Source organism: Pinus tabuliformis, chromosome 9 (genome assembly GCF_031772625.1).
Source record: "Pinus tabuliformis cultivar Carrire ecotype Pingquan chromosome 9, CPIR1, whole genome shotgun sequence".
NCBI classification, from domain to species: Eukaryota; Viridiplantae; Streptophyta; class Pinopsida; order Pinales; family Pinaceae; genus Pinus; species Pinus tabuliformis.
Window position 1 is genome coordinate 1,442,635,778 of NC_142307.1, and position 19,154 is coordinate 1,442,654,931.

The 19,154-nt window shown below is 40.9% G+C and overlaps 1 protein-coding gene across 1 annotated transcript in view; it reads right to left on the reverse strand.

The window, feature by feature from the left end:
- LOC149153990 (uncharacterized) overlaps positions 1–19,154 on the reverse strand; it is a 130,221-nt gene that overhangs the window by 31,487 nt on the left and 79,580 nt on the right. The window contains exon 9 of the mRNA XM_089439206.1: positions 14,809–14,963. Within this exon, the coding sequence (XP_089295332.1) occupies positions 14,809–14,963 (155 nt within the window). The remainder of the gene's footprint in view (positions 1–14,808; positions 14,964–19,154) is intronic.

Below are 19,154 nucleotides of genomic sequence, written 5' to 3' on the forward strand. Positions count from 1 at the left end.
CAACAACCCTAGAAACTACTCATTCACCATGAGTATAAGCTGAAAATCAAATCTATAAACATATACAAAGTTTGGACAACAAATTACACTTCGTATATACATAAATTTTTGTTAGAAACACATAACAACAACATATCACACATAGGTACAATATAGTTCTTCAAGCTTATCATCAACTAAAAATATGTGATGCTCTCCAAATCATAGCTAGAGTATTCACAACAAGCTAGCATCACACCAATTGTCAAACACTTGCTAGTAATCACTTCCAACCAAAGTTGGTTCCTCCACAGCTAGTAAGAATACACACTAGCAAGTCCTCTTTGGCACCTACACTTATATCAAAAATGTACACAAGAGAAATAAGATAGTCTTCCATGATCTTCTTCATATACTATGCTCCAAGTTGTCCTAATATTTCTAATGCCACAAACCCTAGGCTTCTTTTCTCACAGGAACCACACAAATGAGAGTTCTCGTTACTTTCTCGGCATTTCTCCCAAACCCTAGCACTTCTCTTCTTAGGGTAAACCCAAACCCTTATGCCTTCGTTGCATCAACACAAAAGCCCTAGTGCACTAGACAAGAGCGCAAATTGTGTTAAATTTCAATGCACCCCGAATCTAGTATATGCTTTACCTAGAAAACGTAAACACACTCGAAATGCCTAACTTTAAACTTTTGCACAATGGAATATACCAACAATTAGATCAATGTACATTGTAAAGTACACAATAATGAATGCACAAACATGTTTTTTATTAGTCCTTTAACAAGAAAATCCTTAAGGCTCTCATACCAGGGATAATGGTGCTTTATATCCCATTACAATGCCAAAATACAATGTCAAATCCTTTTCAACAAACACCTAGGGCTGAGGCATTGTCCTCTAAGCATTTCATGCCCAAATAGCAACACTATGGCAGTCCTTTGCCTATCTTAATTCATCCAAACATTAAACAACTTATCTTGGCCTACTCCTTTAGCCCTCAATCTTCTTGTTGTAGCATTGTCAGCCCTGTTGTACATTTTACCGGACCTTAGCACCTCTTTCTTACTGCTTTTGGGCCTTTAGCACTGCCCTCGTCCCATCTATAGCAGAAATCCACAAGCTTGCGACCCTTCCATCTAGTCCTCGACCTATTCCTTTCCTAACTACAACCTCTAGCCAACTCCTTTAACCCATTGTAGCTTTCTCCTCAAACCCTATGAGCTGCCACAATAGCAGTAAACTAGCCTCAGTGTCTCCTTTCTAAGCCTCAACCCTCCAAAACAACCTTCCACAAGGCTTGCAGCCTTACTCCTAGATTATGTCCTCGTTACAAGCTATGTCTTGCACAAATTATAGCCCAACGGATTCCCTAACAGACTTGGTCTTCTCCTTTAGACCCAAATCCTTTTGGTTTGTCCTCGGCCTCCTTTCTAGGCTATTACTCGATCACTTTTAACCTCACACGAGAAGAATAGTCCTTGACCTTCTTGTTTTCAAACCTCTCCATTGGTTTCTTATTTATACTTGTCCTTAGGTCTCTTAGGAAACCCCTTTATCCATCAAGTAACCTCCAATCACAACCTTAACATTAAATTAGAATTTCCTTGGGGACATAACCCCATCACTTTGGGTGGAAAGCCCATACATCACATTTTGTGGGTGTTTCTTTCTCACAAGCCTAACACTAAGGGTATGTGAATGTACCTCCTGATGCTACCCAATTTCAACCAGCAAACACTTGCTGCCAACTCCTTTTAGCTAGTTATCACTTCCAACCAAATTTGGTTCCTCTACAGCCAGTAAGCATACACACCAGCAAGTCCTCTTTGGCACCTACACTTGCATCAAAAAGGTATATAAAGGAAATAATATAGTCTTCCACTATCTTCTTCACATCTTATGCTCCAAGTATCACTAAGATTTCGAATGTCACAAACCCTAGGCCTCTTTTCTCACAAGAACCATGCAAATGAGAACTCCCATTACTTTCCTGGCATTTCTCCCAAACCTTACGACTCATCTTCTTAGAGTAAACCCAAACCCTAGTGCCTTCCTTGCATTAACACAAGAACCCTAGTGCACCAAACAAGAGTGCAAATTGCAATAAAATTACATGTGATTTGTAAACTGTCATGGATATTCCACTAGACAATTTGTCCCAACATATATGATAAAATTATACTTAAAAGTCCAAACCTACAATGAGGATTAATTTTTCCTTAGATTTTTGGATTCATAAATTATTGCTTTATGCATGCAAAATAGAAAATACGAAAAATAGAAAACAGACAAAAATACAATCACTCAACCATAAGAACACAAGATACGACTTAAGTAACCCTTTCACAAGAAAACCCAAATAGAAGGTGTGGTTGTTATGCTCTCTCTTTCTCTAAATGGAAATAGATGAAAGTACAAAGGAGTGAGATTTATGGCCAATGGGTTGCTATAGTATAAAACCCTCTTTGTTGGATCTTTCTCTCTCTATCCACACCCATCTACTCTACTCATCTATGTAACAAAACACACTCGAATAGAATGGGACCCCTTTTTCTCCTAGTGGCCCAATTATAACACAGCCCAATAGCCTACTAGTGGTTAAGTTCGTCTACTTCAACTCTTAACTAGAGTTACATTATCGACACTTCTAGAGTTTTCTTCATTATGATCATGTGGCTAGAGTCCTAGACCCTTTTTCCATAAATAATGGTGGTTGACAGGGTATCCTCTCAAATCAAGGTGGTGGAAATAAGAAGGTCAACTTTCGAGTGGCATAACTTTTGCATATGAACTCCAACTAAGGCGATTCCTGCGTTGTTGGAAAGGTATTTTTGTGTAGAATAGCACTAGAGGGGTGCAGTGCCTAAAAAACAAAGTTCTACCATGTTAAAAACATTGTTTGATGCCTCAAGTTGCTTCTATAAGATTTCAAACCCCAATTTTTCAAACTGGGACCTACCGTTAAAAACGATCATGTGTGTTGATTCCTACAATTTTTCTACTCTGAAAGTATTGATATGGATGACAAAATATATAATGCTCCAATTCAGATCATACCTCCACATTTTAGGAGGCTCTTAGCCCCCAAAAGCTTCTACTAAATGAGGTGAGTTTTCTCCACCTTCTCTTGAGTATACCATTTAGTGTTGCCAAGTTGTTCTTTTAAACCATATGCCAAACCCTTGTCTTGTAGTTTTGAAACCCTTCTACAAAATTGCACCTTTTGTCAACTTTATCTAAGTATCTGGTCCCAAATCCTCTATAGGAGATTGGACCTGTTCCTCCTAATCCAGCATAGAAGATTCATAGAACTTCAAATTCTCTACATTCACCACTGAGTAATTGCACATATATGGAGGTACAAAAAGTCTATATATGTTATCTCCTACCTTTTCCAGTATCTTAAAGGGGACATATCGCAAAGCCTTAATTTTCTTACTAGGACCTTGAAACCTCTCCCTGTTCAGCTATAAGCATGCTTTGTCCCCCACTTTGAAGGACTTCTCTGTTCTGGCTAATCATGCATGGCCATGTATTTTTCCTATGACTTCTACATCGTCTCCTATATTTGTAGATGGATTTGCTTGATCTTCTCAACGTATTTTTTTCCCTTGGGGCATCCCATGTAAGATCCTCCCTCACTCCTCCTTGCTACCCATATGCAATATCTAAAGGTGAAGGTGGCAAATATCCAAAACAAGTTTCAAACAGAGACTTAATAGTAGAAATGAGGACTAATCTGTTATAGGAGTGTTGTATATATACCATATTTTCATCCCAGGTCTTCAAATGCTTCTAATTGTAACCCCTCAAAAATTGCACCAAAGTCTTGTTGACTACTTTTGTTTTCCCATCTATCTGTGGATGGAATGTTGTAGACCTCTTCAACTTTGTGTCCATCTTCTCCTACAGTGGAGTTCAAAATACATTGAGAAATCTTGTGTCCATGTCTAAAACGATGTTCTTGGTATCCCAAAGAGCACCTAGACATCTCCAAAGAACAAGTTCATTGCTTCTTGCACATTGATGGTCTTTTTATAAGGCATTAGAATAGAAACACTTTGTTAAACATGTCAACTACCACGAACAAGTAGTCATGTCCCTTCATGATTGTTGATAAACCTCCCACAAAGTCCATGGAAATGCTTTCACAATGACGAGATATTAAAGGAACAAATGATATGCACCCTATTTCCTATTACTAGGCTCACTAGTACAACAAAGCATGCATTCTCTTATGAACATAGCTACCTCTCTTTGCATCCTTGGCAATACACATAACTTTGCAATTTTCCAATTGTCTTTCCTCCACCAAAGTTCCCCTTGGAGATATGAGCCTCTCTAATTTGTTGTCGTCACTCACCTTTACGAAGACATAACCTATCCAGGTTGTAGAGTAACCCACCCTAAAGATGGTATTCAACTATGTTGTCACCATTGTGCACATGACTCTAGGTTTGGAACCATTGAAACACCTCCTTCAAGTCTTCATCCTCTGAATATGCCTCTCTATATGCATCACGGGTTAATGGCTCTATGTGTAAGAGCTTCCAAAGTTGTGATCTTTGATGTAGGTGGTCTTGAAAGCTTGTTGACCAACTTGTTTATGTTGCCCTTCTTGTACTGGATCACTAAAGAAAACTATTTTAAAACCCCATCCACTTGTAATACCTGGAATTTTGTAGCTTACTCTAGGCCTACAAGTACTGTAGTGGCTACTAATTAGTGTGGATTATTCTCATTTCCTATTAGGTAGCATTTCCACTTCTTCACAGTGTACACCAAGGCATGGAGCTCCTTGACGTAGGTAGGGTAGTTAAGAATCGCCCCATGAAATACTTCAGAATGGTAGCATATGGCCCTTCCTCCATGCATCAAGACCGCTTCCATAACATACCCACTACCACATTCCCTAAATGCACCAAAGAGTGCAATGCAAGCTCACACTTCTTAAGATTTGCTAGAAGTCGGTGCTTCTTTAATGTCTCTAGCACCTGGATCAAATGTGCGATGTTCTCCTCCCAAGTAGCACCGTATACAGATATATCATCCAAATAAACAATAACAAATTAATTTATAAAAGGGCACAGTATATCATTCATTTAGCTCATAAACATAACTAGTGCATTGATAGACCAAACGACATGACTAACCACTCATACAAACCTTGCTTGCTTTTGAGGGCAATCTTCTAGGTATCTTCTTCACTAACCCGAACTTGTTGATATCCTCACGTTATGTCCAACTTGGTGAAGTATTTGGCTTGTCTCTACTAATCCAGCAAATCATCCATCCTAGGGAGGCGGTACCTATTCTTTAGCATGATTTTGTTTAACACCTTGTAATGAATACACATATCCCAAGACCCAACCTTTTTGGCACAATGATGATAGGTCACCCACATGGGGAGGTACTTTGGTCGAATAACACCATATTCTAGTAGTCGTTGCGACTGCTTATTCACCTCATTTGCCACTATGACGAACTGCCTATACAACCTAGTGTTTAGCAACAGAGAGTCCGAAAACAACTGGATCTTGTGTTCTACTTGCTTCCTGGGTGGTAGCTCATTAGGCTCCTGGAACACACCCCTATATGCCTATAGTAACTTTTCCAGTTTTTGTTCCTTAATACACCCCTCCAATGATGTCTTAGCTCTCATGGACTCTTCTACAAACTAATTTTATCTTAAAAATAACAAAACATATTTCATGCTAGAATTGATCAACTATTTGGCCCAGTTGGCACTTATCAACGCGATCTTCAACTTGCCCTTATGTGCATTGAAGATGAAAGTTTTTTCGTCCTTGTGAGGCAATACTAAATGGCCCTACAGATGAATATTGCATCCCGGATGTATATATAGGAACTCCCAAACACAACACCACATACATCCAGTGGAACTACATCCAATTCTACTTCATCAATGAATTAAACACTGATAGCAAATTCATTCAACAACATATTTTATTCTATATTGTTTGGCTACCTTTATCTTTGCTTCCTTGTTGACAAGTCCCAATGAATATGGGCTAGGATTGTCAGGAGTCTCCAGCCCCAGTTTCGTGACCAAATTTGTTGCAATGAGATTCACATGTGATCCTAAGTAGAATAGAGCATCAATTTTGATCTTCTTGACCTTATCTTTATATGGAGGAATCTAGTCATTTTTTCTCTTTATGTTGTCGAAGGCTACTTAGATTCACCTCCTTCTGCACTGATGTACAAAAAACCTTCTCATCCACATCTGAGTCGCTTTCCACCTTATTACTTCAATCCGTGGCCATGAGATTATCTGTGTTTGCCTGCATAACATTCTACTCCCCCACTATCTTAACAACCTCATCCAAATGCTCAAATAACAAGTTTCCATCTTACACCCTATCAGATGCATCAACTAATTTCAAGAACATTGTTCCTTGAGGGAAAGGGACAAGGAAATTTGTGATAGTACAGTTCTTTCCATCAATCCATCCATCTAACATAAGGGAACAACCTATTTTGGTCCATGACTCTTCAAACTCCTTCAAGTAATTGAATGGACTAAACCTCGCTCTACAAGAGACATCCCCTCAAGTCATGCATACTAGGGCCTTTGAAGCCTTTTCCTGCAGTTGTAGTACAGTCCTACATAGCTTGGCAATAAGGTGAGCAGGCAACATTAAGGGGGATATCTGCATCATACCACCATCTGGCAATGTATTGAAACGTAACTTCTATGCATTGTTTTTTCCAATGGGCCTCTAAGAGAGTTAGACTTGGTTGGTAGGCAGTGGCACTAACAAAGGTAAAGGTGGGGGCATAACATCGAAATCATCGCATCCACTTGCTCTCATAGTTTCCGCAAGTTGCCTCTTCTTCGCAATTCCACACCCCCCCTCCTTGCGCCATCATTGGATGCTCGCAATATTTGCACAACATTTTTCCATCAACAACATCACAATGAACCCATTCAGCAACTTTCGCTCTTCGGGCCGTCGTAGATGTTGGAAATTCAATTTTCAAGGGAAATAAATCTGCAAAGTGGAAAAAAATATGCAACTAAGTACAATGAAAAACGTACAATAAATTTTAAAACAAAAACAGAGCCTGATTTTTACTTGAAAGTCGAAGGTTGAAAAAAAATTAAAAACAGGGACAGCAATAATATCTGCAATTTTTTTGGAGAGGAAGCTAACCTGGGAATGCAAACGAGCTGCCAAATCATCCTCCCAAAGATGAAACAACCTCCAAACTTGCTCCAAGATGAGAAACAACCTCCAGAGTCCAAACCAGCTCCAAGATGAGAAACAACCTCCAAACTTGCTCTGTTAGACTGCTGCTGCAAAACCCAGGGTTGTTGCAGAAATCTCCAAGCCCACATTTGTTCACAAAAAACTCAAAATGACAGGTGTGAGCCAAATAGGAGGGAAGAGCAGTTTTAAAGGTTAACGGGGCTGATTTTGGGGGATAACAACCCCTAATTTCCTCCAAAACTTCTTTAGAAAACCACGATGGGTCCCTTTCCAGCACCACAAGTGTCACGCCCCCAAGCCGAAGGTAGTCTTTCAACCACTCTTAGCGAGGTGTGGCACCGCCGAACACTTTCTTTTCACCAATACTTATGTTCATGGACTACGCCTAACCACTTGTCCTACTTAGTTTGTGTTTCTCAACCAAGTAATTATTATGTTTCCTTTATACCAATGAACACCCATACACATTCATTACCATTAGCAATTATACATGAAGAACACAATTGCGCAGTATAAAGGGAGGGGCAACTCCCTGAACAATGAGTCTGCCCGAATACAATATATTATATAATGTTTACAAAGCTTTACAAGTATACTTGGGAACACCAAGTTTCATACTTAGCCAAATTTTACATCAAGGCCACACCTTTGTGTGCCAACCAAGTTCCTTGCCTGAGTTGGGCGGGCGCGCCCTCACACGGACCGCCAACCGCACTCCTCAACTGAACTTCGTTCACCTTGCACGACGGGCGGGCGACCTCACCCGAGTCACCCTTCGTTTGCTTCTACACGGTGGGCGGGCAACCTCACCTGAGTCCCCGTTCACCACCTCCGCGTTTAGCCTTGCACGACGGGCGGGCGCTCACCCGAGTCACCCGAGACACCCGTGTCAAGTTCGGCGCCTTCACCTGCACCCTTAACCGATAACCGAAACCGTGCGATGTTTTACCGTGTATGCCTGCCCAAGAACGGGTGCATTACGACCTGCGCCTCCCTTGCTGCAGCTTCACCTCTAACTCGCACTTTTCCTTGTCATTGTGCACTCCTCACTTGCATTACTTGTTGAATGCTTGAGTTCGAATGCTTGCCTCTTCGTTCCAAAACTCCTCCATATATATATGATGCGTTGGGCAAGTCGATCTGCCCAAGCCGACTTGCCAATGCCCTACATTCCTTCGCAAATACGCCCTCCAACATATGTCGGCCTTCTTTCGTTTGCTTTCATATGTAGGTCGGGTGTGGGTGTGTCCAAACGCTCCCCATGCTATATAAATCATCGCTCCTCCTCCTCATGCGCTTTACACTTATGTCATCGAGCTACACCTCGTTCAAGTTTCCAACTTGTCGTTCACCAACAAGCCTTCACACTTCGTCCATGTTCACTCGCTCGTTTGCCAACAAACTCGTCGCACGTCTCGACGGTGATGCCTTTGGACCACAGGTCCTTACATCCTCCCCCACTTGAAATCATTGTCGTCCTCGACAATATCTCATCTCGGCAACCACCTGTCACCAAGATATCTATACCACAAGGCATATACTCCATCGATATGTCATATATCAGAAGATCATCTCAATCCATGATCATCAATGACCCTGTCACAATCTCCACATGCTGCTCCCCATCGTGGAAGGCTGGCCCCTCCATCTCAAGCTACATGCCCACTGCAACATATCGTGTCGATCTCATCATGTGTCGTCCTCGTGTGAACTGCTGCCATGATACTCCAACAAATGCTAACACATCTTTGTACATGTCGGCCCCCATGTTTGAACTAGTTGGGTAGCTAATCCAACTGTCATGCTCAAACCATGAGAATGCACATCCTCATGCCACCATCAGTTGTTTCTCTGAACATCCCGTCACATCATCAACTCGATCAAGAATCCATCTCCATATAAGTGTAAGCCATGCTCAGGTCCATGAAGTAATCTCCATCTCATCTGCAACATGTTGTCCATGATGTTTGGTGTCAATGTGCTGCATGAAATCAACCGCATCTATCCCAACATCATCCATCTGCAAAACATCCATCTCCTCAAGGTGAAGAGATCCTCAAACTCCAACTCTCTCGATGTGCCACATCCAGGTCCATGAAGCTACCTCCATCACATCTGTAACGTGCCATCCCTCAACTGCCATAGAAACAAGTATACACTTGTCTCATCTATCCATGTGCTGCCCATGATCATAGATCAATCAGCTCCCATGTGTCAAAGTGGTTAACTCTCGGCTCAACCCATGCCCAAGTGTTGCCACCAAAGCATCATCATCATCATAACTCCATCACTTCAAAGTGTCTCATATCGATCCTCCTCATCAAGTCACTCTTTCAAGCCATACCCATACATGTACTTGAAAGTATGCATCCCATACTGCATCAAAGTCTCTGACCTCAGCTCCTCAATGCATCAGATCCTCAAAGTCCACCATATATGAAGTCCCCAAAAGTCACAACATTCTCATGCCATCATGAGCTCCATGAGTCATCTCCAACCAACATCTCAGCAAGCATACAAGTCTCGGCCCAAAGGTCTCTACAAGATGCCTCAGCTCTCCATGTAGTAGGAATGCTCCATAGGCTGCTCACAACTCCATCCAAGTCCATGGCCTTGTTGTACAAGAGTGCACAACCTTTCCATTGACTCATACATAAAACATCTCCATGTCACACCAGCAAATCCACCTTTGAACTAGTTGGGTAGCTAATCCAACTGTCACGCTCAAACCATGAGAATGCACATCCTCATGCCACCATCAGTTGTTTCTCTGAACATCCCGTCACATCATCAACCCGATCAAGAATCCATCTCCATATAAGTGTAAGCCATGCTCAGGTCCATGAAGTAATCTCCATCTCATCTGCAACATGATGTCCATGATGTTTGGTGTCAATGTGCTGCATGAAATCAACCGCATCTATCCCAACATCATCCATCTGCAAAACATCCATCTCCTCAAGGTGAAGAGATCCTCAAACTCCAACTCTCTCGATGTGCCACATCCAGGTCCATGAAGCTACCTCCATCACATCTGTAACGTGCCATCCCTCAAGTCTGCCATAGAAACAAGTATACACTTGTCTCATCTATCCATGTGCTGCCCATGATCATAGATCAATCAGCTCCCATGTGTCAAAGTGGTTAAGTCTCGGCTCAACCCATGCCCAAGTGTTGCCACCAAAGCATCATCATCATCGTAACTCCATCACTTCAAAGTGTCTCATATCGATCCTCCTCATCAAGTCACTCTTTCAAGCCATACCCATACATGTACTTGAAAGTATGCATCCCATTCTGCATCAAAGTCTCTGACCTCAGCTCCTCAATGCATCAGATCCTCTAAGTCCACCATATATGAAGTCCCCAAAAGTCACAACAATCTCATGCCATCATGAGCTCCATGAGTCATCTCCAACCAACATCTCAGCAAGCATACAAGTCTCGGCCCAAAGGTCTCTACAAGATGCCTCAGCTCTCCATGTAGTAGGAATGCTCCATAGTCTGCTCACAACTCCATCCAAGTCCATGGCCTTGTTGTACAAGAGTGCACAACCTCTCCATCGACTCATACATAAAACATCTCCATGTCACACCAGCAAATCCACCTACACAACATCCCTACCTTGGCACTCCTCATTGGATGCCCATAAGTGACACCTCTACAAGTGCTCCTGCATAATGTCCCTGCATAAGACTGCCATGCTCCATGTCTCCAACCTGATGTCCATGACTAAGTTGCCCATGTAGTCCAACCAAGTAGACCCATCACAACAATCGGTCATCCTCATCCAACTCTACAGTATTTGGTCTAATGAACTCAGTCACCCAACCATATCATCGTCATCACGAGTCCCTTCCATCATAGCTCCCCCACTAAAGGTTCCACCAAGACTATCTCTTGGTCTCGGCCATGAGAAATCCACCCAAGTATCATCATACCTCAAGTGTGTGACCTTCTCCAATATGTCCATGAGTCATGCCGGGCACTTAGCCAATTCTCCATGTGGCTAAAGCATGACCCAATCCTCCGCAATGATCATCATGTTCCTCCCTTGTCACGGGCCTTTGCACCTTCTATCATAAGGTCACAAACAACCCCAACAAGTCTTGCAATAGTCAACAATCCTTGCTTCTCCATACAAGGTCTCATCATAGACATCCATGGAAAGATGCTCCCTTGCATCGGCAAACTTATTTTGCTCTTCCCTGCATACGATTCATCTACCAAATGCTCAAGTGAAACACAAGTATCAATAATACTTACATCATCATCATGAGGCTCCTCCATGTGAGTATCCTCATCCATCCATGCCTGCAAACTGCACGATTCTGGTCCAACTTGATCAATCTTAAGTTCATCCTCCATCGTTGTTATGTCTGCAACGTCCTCAATCATCACGACTTCTTCTTCCTTGTCAGCACAATCTGCAACTTCATCTTGCTCCATTGTCCAACCAAGTTGAAGAAGTTCGTCTTCAACAATCTTTTCCAAGACTTCAATTTCTCTCGAATCCAGGGATTCTCTTTTTTCATCCGCTTCAACCTGTATAAGGTAAGCAAGAGCTTCCCTTCGCATTCTTCCAACCCTGCCATGCCTTGTCGTTCAACTTGGCCCAAGCATAATGCTTCACCTCTGCTAAACCTGTTTCACCATTCACCAGCTTCACCAAGTTCCCTGCAATCATGAACCAGCCCTTGTTCCACTCATATGTGAAACCAGCTTCCTTCATCTGCAAGTATCTGCTTCCACTGTCATCAACTGACAAGCTTCTTCAACCCTGAATCAGCTTCAATACCATCTGTATTTCGCCACGAGCAACCCTACTCTGATACCAACTGTCATGCCCCCAGGCCGGTGGTAGTCTTTCAACCGCTCTTGGCGAGGTGCGGCACCACCAAACACTTTCTTTTCACCAATAGTTATGTTCATGGACTACACCTAACCACTTGTCCTACTTAGTTTGTGTTTCTCAACCAAGTAATTATTATGTTTCCTTTATACCAATGAACACCCATACACATTCATTATCATCAGCGATTATACATGAAGAACACAATTGCGCAGTATAAAGGGAGGAGCAACTCCCTGAACAATGAGTCTGGTCGAATACAATATATTATATAATGTTTACAAAGCTTTACAAGTATACTTGGGAACACCAAGTTTCATACTTAGCCAAATTTGCACTCCTTACTCGCATTACTTGTTGAATGCTTGAGTTCGAATGCTTGCCTCTTCGTTCCAAAACTCCTCCATATATATGATGCATTGGGCATGTCGAGCTGCCCAAGTAGACTTGCCAATGCCCTACATTCCTTCGCAAATACGCCCTCCAACATAGGTCAGCCTTCGTTCGTTTGCTTTCGTATGTAGGTTGGCCGTGGGTGTGTCCAAACGCTCCCCACGCCATATAAATCATCGCTCCTCCTCCTCATGCGCTTTACGCTTATGTCCTTCCCACATTTCGATCATGGAGCTGCACCTCGTTCAAGTTTCCAACTCGTCGTTCACCAACAAGCCTTCGCATTTCGTCCATGTTCACCGCTCGTTTGCCAACAAGCTCGTCGCATGTCTCGGCGGTGATGCCTTTGGACCGCAGGTCCTTACAACAGGGGTCAAATAGCTAACTAGGCCAGTTGGCATCAAAACCAGCCAGTTAGGTCCGGTTTATACCAGATAGGTACAAACCACCTCTCCAGTCTGGTTCTTTTGGTAGTTCGTTACCGAGCCTGATCCAACCAACCGGTTGACCAGTTCTGCTTCAGGCCAAATGATTTTTAAAAACTGCTTTGAACTTCAAAGATATGGCAAAAAAAATGAACATCAGATACTGCTAGGGAAAACAGACCTATCTATTGTTTTATGAGCCATGAAAAAAATAGAGAGAAAAGCAACATGCACTTTGAAAACCCTACATAGTTCTAGATAAAAACTAGTTAAGAGAGCGGAATTTTAAGAAATATCAGGGATTTGAAAATATGAAATCCATAAGTATCAATCCCCAGTCCAAGAAAGAAATCTTTGATGGCAATAAGAATGATTGTTTGGCCCTAATCGGATCAACTTTTGATGCTAAACTCCTTCGCTCTCAAAAAAATTGAAAGGTGACACTTTATGAGGGTTAATTAACTACCTACTGATTTTTTAGGTCACTATGGGATCTTTTTCAAGAAATTGGGATTTATCCTCAACATTGCAATGTCACAGTTTTTTAAAACCATGCAAGTTTTTCTGCCAATTTCTCATTTCATATTTAGACTCAATTTTCACAATGTATCAATTTTTCACCAATTTTTTCATTTGTGCATCATACACACCATTCACAACTCAATAAATAAAAATATTAACAGATAAAAAAAAATGATAATTCATTTGATAAAAGCGAGCAAGAAAGTGGTCCAAAATGGAAAAGCACCCAAATTGGTTTGTGTCCAAATTGGTCCTTTACTTCAAACCTCCATGGCAAACCCTTGAATCTCCAAACACAACAATGTTCAAAGCTTGAGAATATCCCAACACCAATAATGAGCGGGGATTGTTTGTTGGTTCATTTGTGTGCTTAGTAGACACTACAAGTCCCTTATTGCCTCCAAAATATGTCAAATAGTTGAAAAAATGGTGGGGATTGTTTCCTATTATTGGGCCTAGGGTTAGGGTTTTCATTTGTTTGTTGCAATTCTTTATTTATTTCTTCATTTCCATAGAGGCCACTTTCAATCAATAGTCACCATACCATGGGAACCAAAATAGGTGATAGATGCCCAAACGTCCCTACAACATCCCCAATTCTAAAAAGGGATCCCCCCAAGGACATGGGAATATTCCCAATGTCCCAAAGGTCCTCCCATTCCAAAATAGGTGATCGCCTACCTAGTCATAAGTCCATAGGGGTATGGGAACTCAATGGACAAGTCCTAGAGCAATGGAAAGCATTCTTCTGCAACAATGCTTAAGGCCCTCCTATCTTGATTAAGGTAATTTTTCTTCATGTTACTCATTCTTTAAGCATATTATAAGCATTCATTCAATTTGCATACAAAAATTGCAAGTTCTCCTTGTCTCAATCATCATCTAGATTTACAATATTTGTCCCAGAAAATTAAAGAATTTATCCTCAACTCATGACCATTACAACTACAATCCTTTTCCATGCTCTACTCTCTGAAGAAAACATATTATAAGGCAAATTAGAATAATTCCTCGTGACTTCAAAGAAAATGGCATTCTTCTTACCGAGGAAGAATAAACTTAGAAAAGAAAAAACTCATGTTATAAGATATCCTATAAAATTGTTGACTTTTATTTAATGTCGTCAAAAGAAATGTGGTCAAATAAAAGAGACGCATAGTCCTGCAGAATATATTAGGAAAATTTCTGTGTTAAGCTACAACATTAAAACATTTAATAACAACCTTTATAACAGGGAATGCTAACACATTTAATCAAAATAAATGAAACTGACGTGTTCTCTTCTACATGACGCACTTACTTTCATAATTATGTCAAATTCTTTTGTTTAATGAAGAGCATCACTGTAATTATATTTATTTTTGTGTGTCAAAAAAGTATCAACTTACTTGGAAGGAATTTCGCAAGGAAGCAAACCCTTCAGATAGCTTTCTTCGTTTCGTATCATTTATAGGCACAACTAGGTCAAACGTCCTCTTGACGTTGCCAGCTGCAAGTGTTCTGTGATTAATTTCATTCGCTAACAGCATTCCATCTTTGCCACCTACAACATTAAAAATTGTATCGAAAAAAATGGAAAACTTAGCAATGACACCACTAATTGCCACAAACAATACTTGTCAGTTTCTATAAAAGAAAGCCCAGGTTTCTAAATAGGAATGTAGTTCTACATACATGTGTGCGTGTGATGTATTTTGTTGTAATAATCACTTAACATCTCAATATAATAATTTATCGGATAACGTTGTTTATCTAGAACATATCCTTCTTAACAGAACATTTTTGTTGTAATAATCACTTAACATCTCAATATAATAATTTATCTGATAACGTTGTTTATCTAGAACATATCCTTCTTAACAGAACATAGAACGATATCACATGACAATTAAATAAGCTAATATTTAGTATTTTCTACAAGGAAGGATATCACACTTTACCCAAACAGAAATTAACAAATTGGTAGTTATGCGAGGATCAACAACATTTCATAATAAAAAAGTAGAGCGTTAATTTATTTGTTTATCATATATATGATAATGGTTCGAGTTTTGTTTCTTGTTTCACATATTTTACTTCATAACAGATTTCCAGGAATTAAGGGATGACACATTCAATTTTTCAAAAGGATTTTGGATGTGATTTGCGTAGACCTTTTGTTGGCAGTGGACGATGCCAGATACACGGAAGATCTTTTAGACTTTTTCCCTTTCAACTCCATTTTCATTGCCACTATTCCTAAAACTGATACCCCTTTGCAAATCCTTGTGCAATTTTGTTTACAAAATCATTGCCAAAGACTAAAACCCATCTTTCCAATGCCAGTTCAAAAAACAGTTTGGTTTTTTTTGGATCAATTAATCACATGTACAAGAGAGGGAAGCAACTCATCAAATTTGTCACTTATGGCACTCGCTCTAGATTGCAAAAACTAGACTTGTTAGCAATTACCTCACATTTAGGTGCCTATTAAATGTGACATAAACTTTGGGTGCTATGGTGATAACTGACACATGGGGTGAATTGAGCATGGAGCACTGAAGGAGATTGTTCTTGACAGTTATTTTTGGTCATGGGTTTGGTACATTATGCAATCCATGAAGCCATTTATCACATGGTTTAGTTTACAGATTCAGATCAACCAGTAATTGGGGAGGTGTATGAGCAGATGGATGACGCGCTCAGGCAGATTAAAGACAATGCTCAGCCTAGAGATGACAATTTGTATAATCATATCCATGTAGAGGTTGAAAAATGGTGGGAAATGCTAAATATTCCACAACCTGCCTTAGCATATGTGCTCACACCTAAACATCATGGCTTTCATCACCAGCACCTGCTGGAGGGTCGAAGAAAAACACATACCAAAATCCGAAGGTTCAGGCTGGTTATCTGAAAACATTAGACAAATTGGTCCTCGGTGACATGACATAGAGGAAATTGAGCCATTACATCCTTGGCAATGATTCCTTTGGGACCAACCACGCAATTAGAGACTGAGAGAATATAAATTCTCTCAAGTGATGGAACATGCATGGCAGTGCTACTCCACTGCTACAACATTGGGCAACACACGTGCTTTCACAAGTAGTGAACACTTCCTCATCAGAGAGGTGTTGGAGCACCTATAGAGTGCTCCAAAGCAGCGCAAGATAAGCACTCTCAGAAAATAGTTTGCTATCATGTCCAACATCATCATCATAAGATAAGTTAAGACAAGATAAGATAATTTTATTAACGTCCTCGGGTGACCACAAGAGTACGTCGATGGGACTAGAAGCTACATGCGGTGTAAATACAAGACATGTGGGAGAGCAAATTGAGAAAATTCCACAACTGGAATCCTATTGCAGCAACTGGAATTTATTTTTCTAATTGTTAATTATTTTAACAATTTATCTGTTATGGCAAATATCAAATAAATCAGACTGCAACCTTCACAAATAAAAACTGTGGAAATAATGGCGCTAGAAACTAAGAAAATACTAGCACACAAACACAATAAAGTTGACAGTGTCATTTTTGGACAAGAGTCCCCGGAAAAACCCAACTTTGGAAAACCGGTGCAACCGCTGAAGGTTTTAATTTGCTATTATTAAGTAGTAGTGAAAATCTGAGTACAATCTAGATGCACAAACTGGCAATCCGCTACAGGAGAAACTAACCACAAAAATTAGTGAGACAAATTTTGTCTCACCCGGCACTGATCCAGCTCCAAAACTAGCTCTAAATGGGCTCCACGAAACCTTGTGTCAGCCTCTACGTCAAGCCTACGCAACCACTGGTAATCTCTGCCTGGAACTGTAATTGATCAAGTCGTTTGCCCAATCTAGCCTCTAAGAATGACTCACTGGTCCCTTCCAGAAGTTTTCCCAACCTCCAACAACTGAATCGATCCTCTGTCTGGCAAAATTGATCTACTGCCTCTGAAGCTTCTGCGCAGCCTCACTGAGGAAACTCGACCCTCTTGTAGCTGACTCTCCGAATCTGGAAAATCTCCTCCGAACTCACTGTCCCTGTCCCTCACTCGTTGCTTCGATCTTTGGCTCTCCGACAACTGACCATTGCTACTCTGGAAATCTATCAGTGAAGGAAATCGAACTTCTGGTGTTTTGGTGTGTCTCCGCCAAGTGCCCATCGACTTCCTCTTATAATCCATTGTTGGAGCACCAACGGCTAAGATTAAAACTTAATCAATGGCTAGGATCATCTCAGAGTCGATCTGTGTGAGTTTCTAGATGATTCACACCTTGACTTAATTAATTTTCATTAATTAACCAGTTTTCCTAAGTTTAGACTTAGAAAACATTAAAAAATTGGTTAATAATCTCATTAAGTCATCTCTAGATGGAATTTCCAGAAAAGTTTTTGGGTTTTGGAGATCTCTTGTATTCTAGTCTCTCCACCAAATTTTGTGGCTAGAACACGTCTGATGCTACAGAAACTTACACAAATATGACTCCATTGTAACTCCAAAGCTAACAAGACTGAAATATGACTAAATAAAACTAAAGTGAAATTAAAGTATAATTAGAGAATGTATAAATCGCATGAAGTGAACAAAAATGAGAGATATGGAGTATGTCATTGTTGCATTGTGTAACTCCAAAGAAGCAAAAGGGGAGTTGAAGACGAGGCCAATGAAATCAGCATCTCGTGGATTTGATGGTCTATGACAAGGGAGGCGAGCAAGACAATCTCTCCCTATCTGGGTCCTCTAGAACCATCAAGGAATCCAACTGTATGATCCTGGTGGGAGTAGAGGAGCGAGAGCTACTCTTAACATCTGAGGTTGAAGGGAAGAAGTTGTTGATTATTCTTTGTCTGTTGAGTTGTGGTTGGGAGGAGGTTTAGTGGGTGGGAGGCATATTGTGATGTCTTTGTCTCGAACCATTCCCTTTGACTCTCTGAGTATAGTTCGATTGAAGCATGGTATTGCATCTACGAGTCGATCTTAAAGATACTTGTCTGTCCATAGTAGAATAGACATGTAAAGCACTAGGGTGCTCCTCTACAAGAGCCACATCTCATCATGTCAATGTTATGATCGCACCTCCATACAAATATGCAGGGAACCATGAAGCAAGAGACCAGAACCATCATCAAGTGAGTTGATCCAGCCAAACATAGCACCAAGAAAAGATGTCACCACTACCATTTAAGCATCAAGTATACCATGAAGAGAAAACCATGCATTAAGATGAGCCACCCAGTGCTTTAAAAACCGGCCGATCTAAACCGATAACTGGTCAAACCGGCCAATTAGCTAGCCCACTGGGTCAAACCGGGAGAAAAACCTAGTTTGACCCTCCATTTCACCAAAAAAAGTGGAAAAACTGGTCCTAACCGGCCAGTTCCATCCTAAACCAATCGATTAGCTGCCACAGCCGCGGAGAACCCACGTAGCATTGTTTTCCAAGTGTTTAGGGTATTTTGGAGGGGGGGTAAGGGTTCTTTCCCTCCAAAAACACCCTCTCCAAGCCTTTAAAAGGCCCTTCTCCTCTCACTTGTCTCACACATCTCATTTGGAGTATTAGCGAGTGAGATTGGGAGCTTGGAGAGTGTTGAGTTTTTGCTAGAGTAGTGGAACAGCAAAGTGTTTAAGCTAAGTAGTAGTCATCATGCTTCCAAAAGCCAAGGATACTGCATGGGCTCATTGTGATATGATTGATGGCAAAATGATCTGCAAATATTGCCAAAAATCTATTGGAGGGGGTCTTACCAAGTTCAAGCA